The sequence below is a fragment of the Phoenix dactylifera genome, chromosome 2 (assembly GCF_051530095.1).
Source record: "Phoenix dactylifera cultivar Ajwa chromosome 2, Ajwa_hap1_PhDact_Kaust_v1.1, whole genome shotgun sequence".
NCBI lineage: Eukaryota > Viridiplantae > Streptophyta > Magnoliopsida > Arecales > Arecaceae > Phoenix > Phoenix dactylifera.
Window position 1 is genome coordinate 49,210,709 of NC_143191.1, and position 18,592 is coordinate 49,229,300.

The window sequence follows — 18,592 nt, forward strand, 5'->3', positions numbered from 1 at the left end:
AATAGAGTTGATCACTAGGGGGCGTGTGTTCACGGGCCTGGTTTCGAGCCCAAATAAACAGTGAGGCCTGGGCCTGGTCAGGCCCAAGCCTATCCCAACACCTCCTAGATCTCCATGAATCCAAGCTTTCACCTCCTAGATTAATAAAATCTTGGCGCAAAGCCTCAAACCCACCCCTAGGTAGAAGATTAAGATTAAATAAATCTTTCTTTCATCCAAACGGAGTTGGGCAGGGGGGGCCACCAGCTCGGTTCCCCGAACCGGTCTGGAACCGAGAAAGGCAAAGAGTCCAAAACCACGGACTGCTTCCGCCGGTATTCTCTCTCTCTCTCGCACCTCCAAAACCATCCACCGGAACCACATGAAGCGGGGAAACGACGGCACCAAAACCTTGAGCGCAGAGATCCAGACCCCCCGGACACCGGTACGTGTTGCCAGTTTCAAACAATTTCCACTTTTTCAATTTTTCTACCTCAGAATTTCGGCCGCAGGGAAGTGTTGGATTCGGTGGATTTCGCTTTCCTGGTATTTCTTGATTGTCGTTATATGCATTTTTGACTAATTACAGGCGGAAAATGGGAAAAGGAGGGATTTTCGTTGTCATTCATGTCTTTCTAGAAGTAATGGAGTGAGAAAGATCGCATCGTTTTGGTTTATTCTAAGAATTGTTTGGGGTTTCTTTATGCTGGTTTTAAGGTTTTAGGCCTCTTTTTCTTGTTTATTCTTCTGTTTTAGGGGTCGTGGAGAGTTAAAGATGGGATTTTGGATGTGATTTTTTCTGTTTCTCACAAAGATCTAACTGTGTTTGATTGCAGTGGCTGTCCGGTTTCATGGAGTGGTAGAGTTGGTATTAGGACGCGATATGAAAGTCTTTTTTGGATCTGATTCCCCTGGCTCTGAGGTACTGTGCTCCATGTGATGCTTTATTTTTCTGTTTTAGTATCGGTGGGATTATTTTTTTGGGGAAAAAAAAGATATTTGCATGTCATATCTTCTGTTTTGGTTCAAAGTCTATTTGGGTTTGGTTGCACTAATTGAGAAGCATCAAGTTAAGTCTCTGATTTATAGTTTACTGGCTTAAAAGTTTTGGAGTTTTAGAAATGCCACTTAAATGTGATTCCCTTTGTTTATTCTGGAAATCGATGCTTTTCTTGGGTGTTATACTTCTGAGTTAGTAGTAGTTGATAATTGAAGACAGGTTTTTGGTTGTGATGTTTGCTATATCGACAAATTCTGGTGCCGATTTTACTGGCCTTGATGCATCAAAGAAGGCTTAGACGTTTATCCTGTTGACATGACTCCAAGAAGGGCTAAAAGAAGTTCGGAAAAGAGAGAAAAAAACCGCGGGAGTGTCATTTCATCGAACAATTGGTGGCCTCTTGGTCATGCTTTCGATCTCTTGAGCCGCTTCATGCTGCCCAGCACAAAGGGGTATAACTCCTTGACGTCCAATCTCCATGCGGGCCTAATCTGGGATCCCAAGACCCACGGCAGGGCCAGGGTGGCTGCGGAAGGGCCATGGCTTCTGTGGGCATCACCACAGCAAGAAAAGCAAGATGCCCCCAAACCCCACCTCTTTCCTTTCTTCTTTTCAGCTCCCAACCCCCTCTCCTTTCCCCTTCTACTGTCCTAAATCTTAGCACCCATCTCTTCTTCTTCTTCTTCCTTGAAAAATTCTCATTCAAACGGTGAGCTCTGTGTCCACCCGGCTGAACAAGAAGGCAACCTAGAAGAGCGAGGGGCAGCCAGAGGCGGAGGAGCTCCTCCAGGTGGCACTGAGGAAGGTTGGAGATGGGAAGGAACCGTTGCTTCATGCTCTTTGAGGAGCTCTGGATGTGGGGTAGCTGGCTTCACTGCTTGGAGGTGTGTCACTTCTATGCTATCTGTTTCCTTTGAAGTCGTTAAGTGGAGAAAAATGGTGAACCTCTTGTCAAAAGATTGGATCTTGATGCTTCTGCGAGACATATTTTAGTTCAATTTGTGACTTTGGTTGATGGATTTAATTCTCAGCAGAGAGATTTGAATGCTTTTCACTAAAAGGTTGAATTTTTGATGCTCCATTTGATTTGTTTGATTTGTTGCTGTGAGTTATCTGGTTGAAGTTTGGTTCCAGTATACTTTTTGATATCTCTCTTCTCCTTTGCCTTGCAATTCTTTATGATGGAATTGTTTTGTTTCTCTCTCTATACCCAATGCAACACTGGATCGTGAGGAGGGAGGATCCTTGCAAGACCCAAACCCTCGCTAGCTCATCTAGTATCACATTTTTCACTTCATTGCTAAACATGGAATTCATCCTTGCAAACAAAAGGGCAGTCTCTCCTTGATGTGTTTTGATATCACACCTTGCACTAGAAGCAATCAAGTGCTCACAAGATGCCCCATGGCCTCCCCTTGATGACAGCATCAATATTGTATATTCATCTCCATCAGGCGTATTGACATCACAGCCTCTAGTGGTCAAGATACTGCACCCAACTAAGTCTCTATGTGGAGCAGCACAATGCAGAGCATAGAACCCTCCTCCATTTCCCTTCTCAAGAGCAAACTTGAGTGTCATCTGCTTGAGAAGATATGGATTATTGTTCAATTGGGAAAGCATAGTTGTTGCCTCACCTGCTGTACTCCTTAGCTCCACATTGGCACCAACAGAGATTAGGAAGTGGAAGACATCGACATAGACTTCCTTGGCTGCCACCAATAACTGGTGAGGTCCCATTCTCATCTTTCTCATCAATGTTGACCTCTGGTTGCAGCATGGTCTGCCGAACCGGTTTGTACCGGCCGGTTCGGCCTGGTACAGACCGGTCCGGCCTAGAACCGATATCCAGACAGTGTGAATATCGATTCCAGCTGTCCGAATACCGGTTCCAGCTGTTTTTGGGCTGGTACTGACTAGTACGCATGCGTACCGGCTGCGTACCGGTCTCGTATCAGCCCGTACAGATGCGAACCGACCAATTCGCACCGGTACCAATTTTTTTTTAACTACAACGCGCGCACCGTGGATTTTAAACCACAGCGCATGCGCACTGTGGCGTGAGAGCGCGTGGCCCCTGCTCCCTCAGGGCAGAGTGCCCTGCGCGGACGCGGGGCCGTGTGCTTGCGCGAGGCTCCCCCCGTGCGTTCTGCACGCAGGCGTGATTTCCCATGCGGGCGCGATTCCCCGCACGGTCATAAATGCCACAGCCCTAGCGTGTCCGCAAACACGGCAAAAAATTAATTTTTTTTTCTACAACATCCGCGTGTGGATGGGAACCAAAAGAAAAAATTTTCTTTCCGCACACATCCGTGAACCAGAAAAAAACAAAAAAACAAAAGATTCATACCGGTTCCGGTCTCGAACCGGTCCAGTAGGCGACCGGTACGCCTACCGGTACCGGTTCAGCATACCTTACTTCCAAGTCTTCAACATCATCAAAGCATTTGCAAACATTATCAGAGAGAAAAAAGATTAATTACTTGATTAAGGAACCTTTGAAGGGTGGCCTTGCTGCCATGTCCTTCTCCTGCACCGTCGATGCCTCTGAGTCCTCACCTCCCTTGTCAGCATATTTGCCATGATTGTCACATGATTTTCATGTGATACAGTTTCTAATTTATCTATGCTAGATGTTACATTCTACAAAATGCATGCTTGTGGTTTTTCTTACTACAGCTTCAGTACCGCCAAGCTAATGCATCTATATCTGTGTAGACCTGTTTTTGCTGACTGTGTTCAGCAAATATGGGTTGGAAAATATACGCAGTCGCTGCCCACATGTATAACTTTTATGTGGGATGATGAAATAAAATAACCAATGACAAGTCCTTTCTCTTAGAACAATCAGCTGATTTTTCCCCTCCTCTCTCTCTGTGACATAGATGGTGTGGTTTTGTTTGTTTTCCTAAGAAGCCATGAGGTGGTCTTCTTTGTTCGTTAAAACAAAGAGTATAATCCATATTACATTTTATGCAATCCACTTGGGGATGATCCTCATACCATTCCATATATACCATTATCCTCTGTTATGTAAAACTTTCATGAAGTTCTAGATTATTTTTTTGGGGGGACTCATGAAGTTTTAGATTGAGTAGTCACATGGATCATATATCAAGGTCTAATTTTTTTTCTTTTCTGTGTTGATTTTCAGCAGCTTTTCATGTATTCGAGTCTAGGGAAAACTCTGTTTGATTGAAAAGATCACTTTCCCATTCTGTGTCCTGTTACAGGAAACAGGACAGAAGAAGTATATTTTAGGTACATGAGACACCTGGAGGGTTTCCATTCCAAACATGCAAATTGGTCTTGAGGGTTATGAACTTATGATGGGGTTTAGGAAAATAAAATTTATACAGGAATTGGGAAGATCCTTGTTTGCTATTAGTGAATCTTTGGTTTCAAGGTTTGGTTTTTGTGGGAACTATAACTTGTGAGTCTAATGAACTCTTCAACAGAATAATTTGATAGACTTGAATGAAAGGAGGGACACTAGTTCCTTGATTCAGTTAATTGTGATATCCAAAATTTAAGATAATGTCTATAAACAAGTAGAAGCAAAGGTATGCTCATTGTAGAAATACAAGACTATGTGATAATTAAAGAAAAAAGAAGAGAGGTGCAAGAGAGAGGACAGCTGAACTTAGTTTTTTTTTTCTTGTTATCTTTCTTTTCTTTTCTTGATCAATATACAATTCTAGGACTCGTCTTTCAGCCACCTAAATTCCCCTTCATATATTATCCTAATTTGACTCTCGCAAGGTCTCTAGCATCCAAGCAATTAGCCTCCCACATGGCATCAAGACCTTCCCCGAGCTACAAAATGTGAATCTGCATTGAACCTCATATAGAAAGATACAGAAACTTTTCAAAACTGTATTGCAATAACTTTAGGACTTCCCTAATCGAACACAGAAAAAATACATACAAGAAGATCAAAGCTATGGTAAGTCCATTTTTTTCCCTTCCAATTGTTCTCTTTTTATTTGATCTCCGAACTAATCTAATGCGTATACTGAACCTTGGAAAGAGAGGCTAATAGCATGTTAGCAACAAACTGTAGAGATAGCTTTAAATCATGATGTTGGCCTTGTCCAGCCCAATTTAATAGTTGAAATAAAGCTTTGATAATCATTATGATTGCGTAAATCTAGAGATATTATTGCTATTAAAATTGTTTTTTTCTTACATAAGTGCAGATTTATATTTTTGAGATAAGCACTTATCAATCATTTGTCGACATATTAAGTCATTTTAACCCAGATCCTTAATTTGCAAATGAATAATACGTCAGTTGTTTCTTTATTGGAACCACTTTTTCTTAACAAACACCTGTCAACTTGTGTAATCCTTCCATATTTGTCCATCCTGGCATGAGAACAAGAGTTGTGTAATAGGAAATTTAATTATAGTGGGACATTATGAATCTGGGGGCTCCATTAAAAATTTTAAGTGAAGTGATGGCTCATTGGCATCATTCTCTCTATTTTTAAATAAGTAAGGTGATAGCTTATGGCATCATTCTCTCTATCTTGGATCTGCTATCAGGAAAAGTGGATAAATGCTCAAAGATGTACCTAACCAAATAAGAGAGTGGATAAATTCAAGAGGCGATTCTGGTTGTTTTGTAATTGTTGTGTGCTGTTGAGACCTAGAGGCAAGGTTTGCCGTACCGGTCGATACTATACCGTACCGAGCATACTGGTACCAGTACCATACCGACACTCGGTATGCCTCACCATCTCATACCATACCATACACTATAGTAGATGATACCGGTATGGGGTATGGTACTGAGATAGCGAACTTTGCTTAGAGGTAATAATAAAATGAAGATAGAGGCAAAAAGGGATATAGTCTAGTGGTTGCATCTGTGTACCATTAGGAGGAGGTTCCATGTCCAAACCTTGTAAGGTGTTTTCCCACATAAATCTTTCATTATTTTCAATGGAATGGTTCAAAGCACCTCCCACCATTTTTCATAAAGATGAAAGAGAGCATCGGATATGGGGATAGAGAGCACGCATTAGAGTAGTTTAGATTATAGTGCTGTAAAATTGATGAAAATAATATGGTAATGTAGAACAACAATTTGAGAATGCTTCCACAAGCACAAGGATTAGGAGTTCTGTGAAAGGTTCATATCCAGAGGAGGGAAGACTAAGAGAACCTGAACAGAAGTTATGGTAAGAGGTTGAGAAAACTTGCTTTAAGAAAGGATGAATCCCTCAGTTGTAAACATAGGCAAAGATGGATCTATAGTCCTCTAGCTAGTCAGACTAAGGCTTGGTGGTTATGATTATGAGAACAATTACCATGGAGAATGCTATGTGTGATGATACTACTGCTGCCAACCATCTTGCATCCGTTCAAGCTCAATCACATAAATATATACATAATTTTATGTGATAGAACCAAAAACTAGCCACTTTGAGGTGTAACCCTTGTTCTCTTCATATGTTTATTGGCAAGAGGTACTAGTTGTCCAAATCAATTATGATATTAGGCAGAGCTCAAGCTCTGCCCTCTTTATGTTTTTTTATGATAACTCCTGTAGCTTATCCATGGTTACAAGCTCTAGAAAAATATGGATAAATGATTTCTTTGGCCTTATAATAAGCAGCTGTAATAGTAACTGTTGCTTTCATATCTGCATCTTAACATGTTTCTTGTTTACAAAATTTATTCTTGATTTGTAACTTGTAATAATGGTTGCAATATGTGTAACATGCAGAGTTGTTTGTGTGCATGCAAATGAATGGAGACTGGACCATCGAAGTAGCTGCTTAGCTTGTTGATCAGTTTAGTGTTGGATAGCTTAGCTTGTTGATCAGTTTAATGTGTTGAATATCTTGTCAGCGTTTCATATATAACAGAATTGAGGTGTCAGTTTAAACAAGCTGCAGTTTTACTCTACAGCCAAAAATGTCAATCTTGCCAAAGCTACGATGTATTACTGTAGATGTAACTGGTACTCTAATAGCTTACAAAGGCCAACTTGGGGACTACTACTGCATGGCAGCTAAAGCGGTAGGGCTGCCCTGTCCTGATTACAAACGCATGCATGAAGGCTTCAAGGCAGCATACACAGACATGGCAAAAAAGTACCCATGTTTTGGCTATGCCGCAAAAATACCAAATGTTGATTGGTGGAGATCATGTGTGAAGGACTCTTTTATCAGGGTAAGTAGAATCACATGGGTTCTGAGAATGAAGTCTTCATAAATCTTATGCCTATTTGTCGTGGTCCTTTTGTTTTGGATTATCAGCATGCCTTGACAAACATTCATGAATTAATACATTTAACAACTCATGCAATGATGCATGTAAAGAGGACACTAAAAATATTAAATGTGTATTGAATTAAACATGTAACTGTTCTGGGTTCTTTGAAGAATCCATAATTACATCAAACACCAGCAGAACTCTTAATGCTCATGTAACATCTGTTATATTGATATACCCTTTATATAGTAGGCTATACACACAGAGAGAGAGAGAGAGAGAGATGGGGATGGTTAGGCTGCAATTCTTCTGAGAGCATTTGATTCCAAATGTTTCCTAGTAGATATCAATGAAGGGCCTCTCAAAAAATAAAAATCAACACCGTTCATCATGATATAAGATGTATAAAATACTTGAAACTAAAAAATATCTATTTTGGAGCTCTCTTGCCTATCCATCTAAGCAGCAAAAAAATGAATGGTTGCAATATAGCTAGTGAGCAAAAATATAGTTCAAGCTATTTAATGTGCAATTCCAAACCATTGATTTTGATCTAAATATTTTGAAACATCCACTGATTAAATTTCAGCTAATCTGAATGTTTCGAAGCTTAGATCCAACTAAAACATGATATAAATGTCAATTTTGTTTTCATCTGATGCATTAGCAAAAAACTAAAGAAAATCTTTAGTTTTTTGGTTGCTAGCTATTTTATATATCTCAGATCATGATCTAAGGTGCTGATTTTTTTATTTTGAGAGGCCCTTCATTGATTTCCACAAGGTAGCATTTGGAGTCAGATGCTCTCAGAGGCATTCCAGCCTAACACACACTCTCTCTCCTCTCTCTCTCTCTTCTATATTATATATATATATATATATATATATATATTTGCATGTAGTCATACTCACACTAATTAAAGAATATTGCATGTCTAAAGATTTAATAGTTAGCTGGGATGCTTCTGAGAGTGTCGAAACTAGTGTGTATATGTAGGGAGAAAGGAGTGGGAAAAGCCCCCCTTCCCCCCAAACACACTTTAAGCAAATGGAAAGAGACTAGATTTGATTAATAGTACTTGATTAATAGTTTGATCGAGTCTTGGTAAATCTAGCTAAGTAGTTAACCTTTGGTTTAATCATTTATTGAAATCTGACTGCCCAGAGGGTTGCAGTTGGTGATCATGAGTAACTGTCGGACTGCCCATGAATGACTCAAAATTCGATTGATCTCTAGCTTACTAGTCAAATTACAGAGGATTTTTTCTGCTTTTCAACAAAAAGATGTATCAAATCTAGCTACTTGTCTTTGTTGGTTGGTAATCTTATGCAGGCGGGCTATGAGTATGATGAGGAGACGTTTGAAAAGGTGTTCAGACGCATATATTCAGCCTTTGGTTCTTCTGCGCCCTACTCTGTATTTCCTGACTCACAGCCCTTCCTGAGATGGGCGCGTCAAAAGGGCCTCATTGTCGGACTTGTGAGCAATGCAGAATACCGGTATCAGGACGTCATCCTTCCTGCTTTAGGACTGAATCAGGTGACCATGATCAGTTCCATACACAGTCTCGCGGTAATCCTTTATCTGCTGGATTGTTAATGGTTCAACTTTTTGTAACCCAGGGATCAGAATGGGACTTTGGTGTGTTCTCAGGCCTCGTGGGTGTGGAAAAACCAGACCCGAGGATATATGAGATTGCGCTGGAGAAGGCTGGAAATATAGCACCAGAAGAAGTACTTCACGTCGGGGACAGCATGCGCAAGGACTACATCCCTGCCCGGAGTGTGGGAATGCATGCGTTGCTTCTGGATAGATTTAAGACGCCAGATGCAAAGAGTTGGAGACAGTCTGGTGCTCTCGTGCTCCCTGATCTTATGGCTGTTCGGGATTGGCTTACCAAGGAGGAAGTGCTTGCAGCTGACCAACAAGCCTAGCAATCTATAAGTACTGGTAGAATTGGTCCACTTGGGGGGACATGGTGCAACCAAAATGTAATTCATCCGGGTGGTTACTGAGTCTTCATACAGGAGAAAAAAAACCACCTGATGACATCAGTAATGAGATACTAGTCTAAGAATTTCCGAAGAGGTGAATCATATTCGAAGACCATGTCAATCTTATTGTCTTTAGTTTAATTATATCACCTAGAAGAAGGTAGGGATACAGTGCATGGAGTTCATCTTTATAGTGCATTGGGTCAAGAATTTGCTGGGATGTCGCTTATTTGAAGCAGGAATATGGATAGTTCTATCTACCTTATCTGAATTGCAGCTGGTTTGATTGGCCAGGTATGTTGAATGGCTCTTAATTTCAATGCATGGTCTCTCTTGAAAATTTTAAATGCATGGTCCTTGACAATAGCACACCTGCAGCTAATGGTGTGGTATAGTTCTCTTGAATAAAAGAATCAAGTTAGTAATAGAAGGTAGGACTTCTGTAAGAAAGAGTAGTAGTGATTGTGGGAACATCAAGTTTCAAGTATTCTATGGCTGGACCAGTAGCTGGTGAACCCATGGCTACTTTTAGAGCTCTCTTCAAATTGACTAATCTAAACATTGGCAGCAATAATGGAGGTTATCCATTCTTTAAATGAGAGACATTGTTGAAATATCTGAACAACATTCAGGTACTGATTGGTCGACATAACAAGAGGAGATTCCAGGTGCAGACAACTCTTGGATTAAAGCATTACCAGACATGATATCTAGCTTCAGGTTCACCCACAGTGGGTGAATGCTAGTAGAAATATTCGGAAAGGATTCAGTGTTGAGTCGAAAAAGAAGAAAGAAAGCATTCTAAAACTGTTAGTATATTTGCTTGTTTATATTTATAAAAGAAATGCAAGGAATGGATCTGCAATAGACAATTGCAAGAACACCACCACCACCTCAGCAACCATCATCTTCATTTCATGATATTTTTGGTCAAATAGTACCTTGCCAAACTCGAGCAATGGGCGTGGGGGTTCAGCCCCTCTCAATAATTCATGAATAAATAAGAATTAGTGAATCATTTTATCAGTTGGCTCTCATTTACTTCGATGACCTACAAATACTAGAAAGCATTTGCCTAGAGTTTTAAAAAGCTCTAGTTTGGCTTGAGCTTAACCACGTTTCTCCATTAAATAGAAAAATTAAGAAAGCAGAATCCAATTCATCTTAGTCTTTGATCTAAAAATCAGAATCCTAGTGTCATAAAACTCATCCATTCAGCATATTCTGGCTCAATGTACTTATGGCCTTGTTTTTTTTTTTTTTTTTTTTTTTTTTTTTGGTAAACCGGCTTCTCACTACATACGACGATGAGAGAGCCCAGAACTGTCACAAAGCAAAACACGATCAAATGCCTGCGGCACATGGTCGGGGGAACCCCAAAAAACAAAACCAGAATGGTGGGCAGCATAGGAGGCGACCCAGTCCGCAGCCCTGTTCGCCTCCCGAAACACATGTGAAACCCGGAGTAAGTCTAGCTCCTCCCCCATGCTCCGGATGTCCCGAAGTAATGGGTGCAAATCCGACCTGGTATGTCGGCAACGAATCCAGTCCACTACTGTGGTCGAGTCACCCTCTAGAAAAATCCGTCGGGCACCCAGGTGTACTCTAGCATATACAAGACCCTCCCATGCCGCGTGCAACTCCGTCACATGGACGGATCCATCAAAGGTGCGCCGGCCTCCGGCCGCAATCAGTCTGGAGTCATGGTCTCTGATAACAAAGGCCACTCCACATCTGCTCCCGCCCTCCGCTACGCTGCCATCGAAATTCACCTTGAGAGAACCAGGGGGTGGGGGCGCCCAGGATACCAGTGGTATCATCGCATATCTATGCGGGGAAGAAAAGGCGCCCCAGGTATCCCTATCCTCTCCAGATGAAGAGTCAGCTGCAGCGCTCACCAACTCAGCTGCATGTGCGAAAGCTCTAGTAACCACCGATCGCGGATAGAAACCTCTACCCTCAAATATCCTCGCATTCCTATCCAGCCAGATGTGATATACCACGTGAGCCCATACTACTCCCCTGTCTGCCATGTCGACTCTCCGAGCTGAGTCCCTCACCTGACTCAAAAAGGCCTCAGTAGAGATGAAAGACTGGCGGCGGGTCGCTACGAGGCCCCACACCTGACGCGCCCGCGGGCATGTAAACAGAACATGACCGATGGTCTCCTCCTCCCCCGGGCATCCCTCACAATCAGCTGGTATCGGCACCCCCCTCCTCGCCAAGGTCCCACGGGTAGGTAGAATGCCCCATGCCACCCTCCACAGAAATAGGGCAACACGTGGGTGCACACGTAATCGCCAAATCCAGCGACCCTCCAGCCGGCGTACAGAACCTATGTCCACTAACGCCTGGAGATCACTAACTGTAGCTCTCGCCCTCCCAGTCGAGCTCCATACCCTCCTATCTGTCATCCCCTCAAGGGGTATAGGTGTGGCCAGTACCCTCTCGGCTAGGTCGTCACCGAAGAGGAGATGGATCCGATCAACATCCCATCTGGGCTCCCCGGACACTAGAAGATCGCTCACTCTGCTCCCGGCTATAGCTCCCGGATCAAACATAGTGGGCCATCTGGATAGCGATAATCCGGCCAACCATCTATCCTCGACCACATCAATACTGCGACCATCGCCCACCGCCCAAGAGATATAAGGAAGGACCCGAGGAGCTCGGGTGCACATCTCACGCCAGATGTAGGAACACTGGCGCCCTGGTCTGAAGGAGTCTCCAGCACACCGCTCCCCATACTTCGCTCTCATCAGCCTGCTCCACAGCCCATCCGGCTCCAGAAGGAATCTAACCACATGCCTCGATGCCAATGCCTCCCGTCTAGTAATAAGGGAGCGAATGCCCAGCCCCCCGATAGCCGTCGGCTGACAAAGAACCTCCCAAGCAAGCAGATGAATGCCGCCTCCCGGTGCTCGCCCACCCCAAACAAACCTCCGCATCCATTGCTCCAAATGCCGTAGACATGCTATCGGAACCATAGTGTTCGAAAGCAGGAACAAAGGAATAGAGCTCAATACTGACCTCACCAATAAAACTCTGCCCATCATGGACAAGGCGCTCGCCTGCCACCCCTCCAGTCGCTGTCGAAGTCTGAGCTCCACCCCGGAGCAGTCTGCTCGGCGCAGTCGCCGACCGGTGATGGGAACCCCTAGATACCGCATAAAACCGTCCTGCTCCTCAATCCCCAAAATCTCTGCGATGGCTGCCTTCACCTGAGGATCAATCCTCGGACTGTAGGAGATGGACGACTTTGCTAAGTTGACTCTCTGCCCGGAAGCACTACAGTACTCAAAAAGGATCCTCCGGATTGTCCCTGCCGACCTCGTACTCGCACGTGACATCAAGAAGCAGTCATCAGCAAATAACAAGTGGGACAACTGGAAAGTACCTGACCTCGATGAGTAGGGCTCCAGCTCAGGGGTCTCAGCAACATGTCGAAGAGCACGGGATAAAGCATCTGAGCAGAGAATAAAAAGCAGAGGTGACAGCGGGCAACCCTGCCGCAAACCCACAGAGGACCCGAAGAAACTCGTAGGCGTACCATTCACTAAAATAGCAAAGGAGGGGTCCCTGATGCAACTCAGCACCCATCTGATCCACTGGTGATGAAACCCAAAAGCCTCCAAGGAGTGTGCCACAAAGTGCCAGTCCAATCTATCATACGCCCTCTCCATGTCCAACTTAATGCCCATCAACCCCCGCCTACGTGGGGCCTGCCTGAGATCACACATAAACTCCTGAGCTATCAATATATTATCTGAAATACTCCGGCCCCCAACAAAAGCCCCCTGCTCAGGACTAATCAAGTCAGTCAGTAACCCTCTCACTCTCCTTACCAGAATTTTGGCTATGATTTTGTAGAGGGTGGTGCAAAGGCTAATGGGCCGAAAATGGCTCGGCTCTGTAGCATCCTGCTTTTTTGGAATGAGAGTAATAAGGGTCTGTTTCCACTCACTAGGAACAGTGCCTGAGCTAAAACACAACATGATAGCCTCTGTCACATCTGTCCTAACTATATGCCAGTACCTCCTGAAAAAAAGAGGGGGGAAGCCATCCGGCCCGGGGGCCTTGTCCTCAGCTAAGGACCAAAGGCTTTCCTGAATCTCTGATACTGACACCGGCCTGATCAACTCATAATTCTCCTCATTAGAAACCTTCCTGGACGGGGGAGGTTGGGTAGGCAGCACCCCCCCACCGGTAGGCTCAGTCCATCTGGATTTGAAGAAGTCCTCCAATATCCTCCTAACCAAAACAGGGTCATCAGTCAACTGCCCACCGCTCTCTCTGATGCTATAAATCCTGTTCCTCTGCCGGCGAATAATGGTGGCCTGATAAAAAAACCTGGTGTTACGATCCCCCTCCATAATCCACTGAGCTCGCGATTTTTGTCTCCAAAAGGTCTCCTGCTGTCGTAGCAGTGAATGATGCGTAGCCAACTGCGCCCGGAGCTCAGTCTGCTCCTCCTCCGACAGCCCACCATTCTGCTCTTCCCTCTCCTGAATAGCTGCAATCAAGCCTTCAGCCCCTTCGATCCTCCTGAAAATATTCCCCACCTCCACCTTGTTCCATTTCCGCAAGCGTTCGTTTGGTCATCTCAAGCCTACGTGACACCCTATGAATAGCATCCCCACGAACGGGCACCTGCCAAGCTTCCCTCACCACCTCCCAAGATTGTGGGTATGAGAGCCACAATTTCTCAAACCGAAAAGGGCCACAACTATGGACAGTGGGGGAAGTACATACCAATAAGGGGCAATGATCTGACGCAATCCGTGGCAGATGACATACCCTGAAATTAGGCCAGCTCTGAACCCACCCAGCTGTGGCGAAAACCCGATCAATACGCTCCCATACCCTAGCACGACCCAGTCTGTTGTTGCACCAAGTGAATCGCGGCCCGGAGAACCCCAGATCCACCAATCCATTACCCATAATGAAGTCCTGAAACTCCCTTACCTCCAGTTTATTCGTGAACGGTCTACCTCCCCTCTTCTCCAAGTGTCTGTCAATACAATTGAAATCCCCGGCCACTAGTGTTGGATAGCCATGCTGGATAAGGCTACCTACCTCATCCCATAAAATTCTCCTCTCCTGATAGTCAGTACTAGCATAGATAGCAGAAAACACCCATGGCTGCCCATTCCCCTCCGATATAATCATCACAACATTCTGATTACATTCATTGAAGACATCTAATTTGCAACCATCCAACCGCCACATGACAATAATGCCTCCTGACAGTCCACGTGATTCAATAGCATAAAATCCCCATGAACTGGGAATCCTCCTTCTTGCTTGTTCCAGGCTTCTACCAGAAAGTCTGGTCTCAAGGATTACACAAACGGTTGGTTCATGCGTATGAACTAACCTCCGAAAAGCCGGCCTAAATGACGGTTTCCCGGCACCCCGGCAATTCCAAACAAGAATCTGCATATCAATTGTTAGAGAGGGAGTGACAGCCCTCCCCTGGCCTAGATCCCTCAAAGGAAGCCTCCCAGCCTCGCATGGCCTTCTTCAACTTGGAAGCAACACGTTGATGGGCCGCCACAGTGATTTGCAGTCTCTCCGTCTCAGCACCAGGTCCACCTTGTTCACTTAGTCGACCATTCACAGAGCCACCTTCTCCCGCACCTCCGCAAGGTTCCTTCCTCACCAGCCCCTTCTCCCCCGCCTTCCGCGATGCCAGTTTCTTCCCCTTCTTCTTCCGGGTGCTGTCAGTCTGCTTCACTAGGTGATCACCTCCAACCCCCCTGCCAATGTCATCCGGGACAATGGGCTCCTCCTTAATAGCCTTCGCCTCATCTTCCCGAAGACCCTGATCACCTCCGGCGCCACCCTGGGATGCAACCGCCACCCAGTCCTTCCGAGGCTCCGACCCTGCAACTTGCTGCAACCGTTCAGAGACCCTGTTTTTGCCATTCGTGGCTATCGGCTCACCCACCGTCGGCACCCACAGATCGGAGGGGGGTATCAGGGTTGGCTCGATGAAGCTCGGGCAGTGTCGTCGCCGATGGTCAGCACTGTCTCCCCCAGCTTCGGAGTGAAGAGGGAGAGGAAGGAAACCTGAGAGACCCCCGTCCGCCCGACTCGGGCCCGCAAGCCCCATCTCCCCTTGGTGTCTTGGGCTAGCGGCGGGTTTGGATAGCCCAGCATCAAGGCCCACAGCCTCATGGACCATTGTCCCCTGGGCCTCCATCACTCGACCCAGTTTATCTCCCGAAAGCCCATCAGCCAACTCGCCGAGTTGGATCGGCTCAGACTCAGTAATAAAGGGAGGGTCAACCAGGCTTACCTCGGAAGAAGAGGCCGAGTCGCCGCCATTGGTGTCCACCACCGGTGCTTTCCCCCGGTCAAGCGCAGCCACCGTCTTCCGCCCCTCGATCCCCGCCGGGTCCTCCGCTAGCCGCTGGCTACTCGACGAAGCTCCGGTCACATGATTAACATCAGGTTGACCTCGGGTTGGTTTTGCCCCCAACCCAGTAGTCGTCTTCTTCGCCGGCTCCCCGTCGATAGGTTTCGACAGGCGGATCCGGTTGGTCACCAGCCACGGCCCATATGTTGGCCGCAATGGACGGTCACGACCCACATCCACATCCGCCGGAGTCTGTGGAGGCGCCCCCTTGTCTGTCGGCCCTTGTAGCCCTCCCCCTTCCGGTGCCGGACCCTGAGGACTGCAGCTATCCCTTCCATGGCCAAGGCACCCGCACTGGTAGCAAACCCCAGGCAGGTTCTCGAAGGTGAAGGCCTGCCAGATCAGCCCTGAGACCCCTTGAAGATAAGTCCCCGGCCGTAGTGGGGTTAGGGCATCCAGTTCTAGTTTGACCCTAGCATAACCTAGCCGCCGCCTGCCGTCCGTCATTGCGTCTACCGCCAATGGTCGTCCGGCTACACCAGCGATGTCGAGGATTGACTCCCTATCCCAGAATTCGAGGGGAAGAGCTGGCAATCTCACCCAGGTGACAACCCTTGACACCACCTGAACTCCGGCCACGAAATCGGGCCGCCACTCTCCATGGCAACGAGTTGCCCCGCTACCAGCCATGGGCCACACTGTAACACCATATCCCGCTCCTCCTCCTTCTTGAAGCATATAGCCAGGTGGCCCGCTGCCATAGGAAAGCCCTCGATCCCGTTGCCGATCCTCGCCCTATACTGAATCTCCTTTACCATCCTATCCACCGGAATCGGGCGGCCAAGACTTCGTGCCAGAAGGGTTGTCGACGCCCATGTCTTCCGGGCTCTATCGATCCTCTCCTGGGGGAGCGTCAGTACCTCCCTGAAGACCCTCTGGTTCTGCCGGAGTTCCGTCTGAGAGATCTCGAAGGTGGTCCACTGCGGCCGCCGCGGGGGGGCCTGGACCACTGCCGACCACAGGGGCTTGACAGACCCTTCTGGTTTGTCCATCAGCCGCCGATCCCCACTCCCCCCATTCGCTCTGGTCCCAACCACCTCCTTCCCCTTCTGGTTCGCCGCCGCCGCCCGCCTGGTCTCCGCCCCCTCCCCGCCGCCGCCGCCACCGCTCATCAGGGTTGGTCTTCAGAGTCTCTTTAATTTTCTCCTTAATCACAAGGGTGCCCAACTTTCCTTATGGCCTTGTTTGGGCATGCATGGTCTGTATGAAATTTGGTTGCCTTGGTGGTTGTGTCCATTTTCTCAGCAAATTAAAGGTTCCGGGCTTGAGTTTGGATGGTTCATTTCTAAGTATTCATACATTGGATACTTGAAGCGGATATGGGTCTCCCTTCCTTTCTTTTTCTTTTTTTTTAAAAAAAAGAGAACATATGGACTAGCTAAATTAGAATGTAAGTAATGATAAGGATTTATGTGTCTCTCAACATTTGGTCCATGGTTCATGGATAATGAAACTTTGGCAATTTGATTAATTACAAACATACATTCATCATTCATGCATACAATTTGGTCGAAAAATTTAGAGTTCGAATCTTGAGATCAATTTGACTTATTCATTATCTGGTCGAACTTAATATGAATGTAATTTTGAATGAGTAGAACATAGGTCTAATTTTTGGTTTGAGTATATATATCAACTAAAACCTAGTATAGTTTATACCAAACTCGAATATTGCTCGACCGAAACTTGGTTTTATAATTTCAAATTTGAATTAAATATTAACTTATTTGAATAATTAAATTTGAAAATAAATAACATTCAATAACAAAATATAAGTTCAAAAATTATTAAATATAATATGAAGAAAAATGTTTCGCCGTATCTCTTCCTTCCCCCCTCAACACCAGTCCGGATAAGCCAAAAAATGAATGAGCAGTGTTGAGAAGCAGCACTCTAGTATGAAATATATTATCATATCAAAAAGCATAAATAAGTCATTAGACCGTCAATTAAAGTTTTTATATTGAAATATATACTGTATATTGTTTACCATACAATATTTTTGAGCCTTGTCGAGTTCAATCTGATTAAGCGAGATTGAGTTCAATCATGGTATGGAACTAACTTAGACCGATGAACAGAGTTTAGAGTTGGATCAATTACATACTAGTCAAGCTTAATTATGAACTAAGTTCAGGCAAATCCATCAAAATTTGAAAAATATTTGCAAAGCAAATAATAATAATAACAACAAAAAATACTTACTGCATGGTAGGTTTTGTAAGTTTCAAGATGTGCCAGCATCTTGGCATTTGTTATGTTATTATTTATAGCTAGTACTAAGTTCTTTTTGCATAACGCTTTGCTGGATGTAACCAAGAAACCAAGACCTATACTCCAAAGATCCCTTAGTGTCAAATTTGCCGAGCAATCTGCAATTCGATGTTGATAGATAGAAATCTACATGAAAATTTTTCTTGAAATGAGCAGTGGTTTATCTCCCTTGAAAAAAAATAGCAAGTCAATTTTTGTTGGGACCTTTCATTGCTCGGAGACTTACTAAGTGATGTTTCATCAGATACCATCCTAAAACACAACGAATCGAAACTGTAAGCTACTGTGGCAGCTTCACAAGTCTGTGAAAGTGTCGTCTGAATTCACTAGTTGATACTCCCTCAATGAAAAAGATAGAAAAAGACTGATATTCTATGCATCCATAGCCATGTTGCTTTAAGTGCTGATAATATTATATACTTGCTGTCCGTGGCAATACATTAAACTTGGCCCTACTTTATTCTTTTTTTTTTTTTTTTGGCTAGACCGGGTGGTTCATACAACACGTGTACGAACGCATTCAATAAAACTGAAAAACAGAATATCACGGAGCTTCCGAGACAGCTCCCTATCCCCCATCCATAGGGTGCTATCGGAATGGTTAGCCACGTAGGTGGCCCCAACTTAATTCTATATATATATATATATATATATATATAAAACTGAATCTGTATCAGTTTTTTCGGCCACCAGGTCTTC

The 18,592-nt window shown here is 44.9% G+C and overlaps 1 protein-coding gene across 7 annotated transcripts; it reads left to right on the forward strand.

Moving 5' to 3' along the window:
• Positions 1 to 207: 207 nt before the first annotated feature.
• On the forward strand, positions 208 to 9,518 carry LOC103721445 (uncharacterized). 7 transcript variants are annotated; one of them, XM_088716756.2, is made up of 5 exons: positions 208 to 525; positions 816 to 901; positions 6,714 to 7,162; positions 8,537 to 8,743; positions 8,827 to 9,518. In XM_088716756.2, the coding sequence occupies exons 3-5, from the start codon at positions 6,905 to 6,907 to the stop codon at positions 9,136 to 9,138; spliced, it is 777 nt and encodes a 258-aa protein (XP_088572882.1). In that variant the 5' UTR covers positions 208 to 525; positions 816 to 901; positions 6,714 to 6,904; the 3' UTR covers positions 9,139 to 9,518. The 7 variants fall into 7 exon arrangements, with proteins under 7 accessions (XP_088572882.1, XP_008809872.3, XP_008809873.3 ...); XM_008811650.6 differs by having other exon boundaries at positions 6,899 to 7,162; XM_008811651.6 differs by having other exon boundaries at positions 208 to 424.
• Positions 9,519 to 18,592: the final 9,074 nt, after the last annotated feature.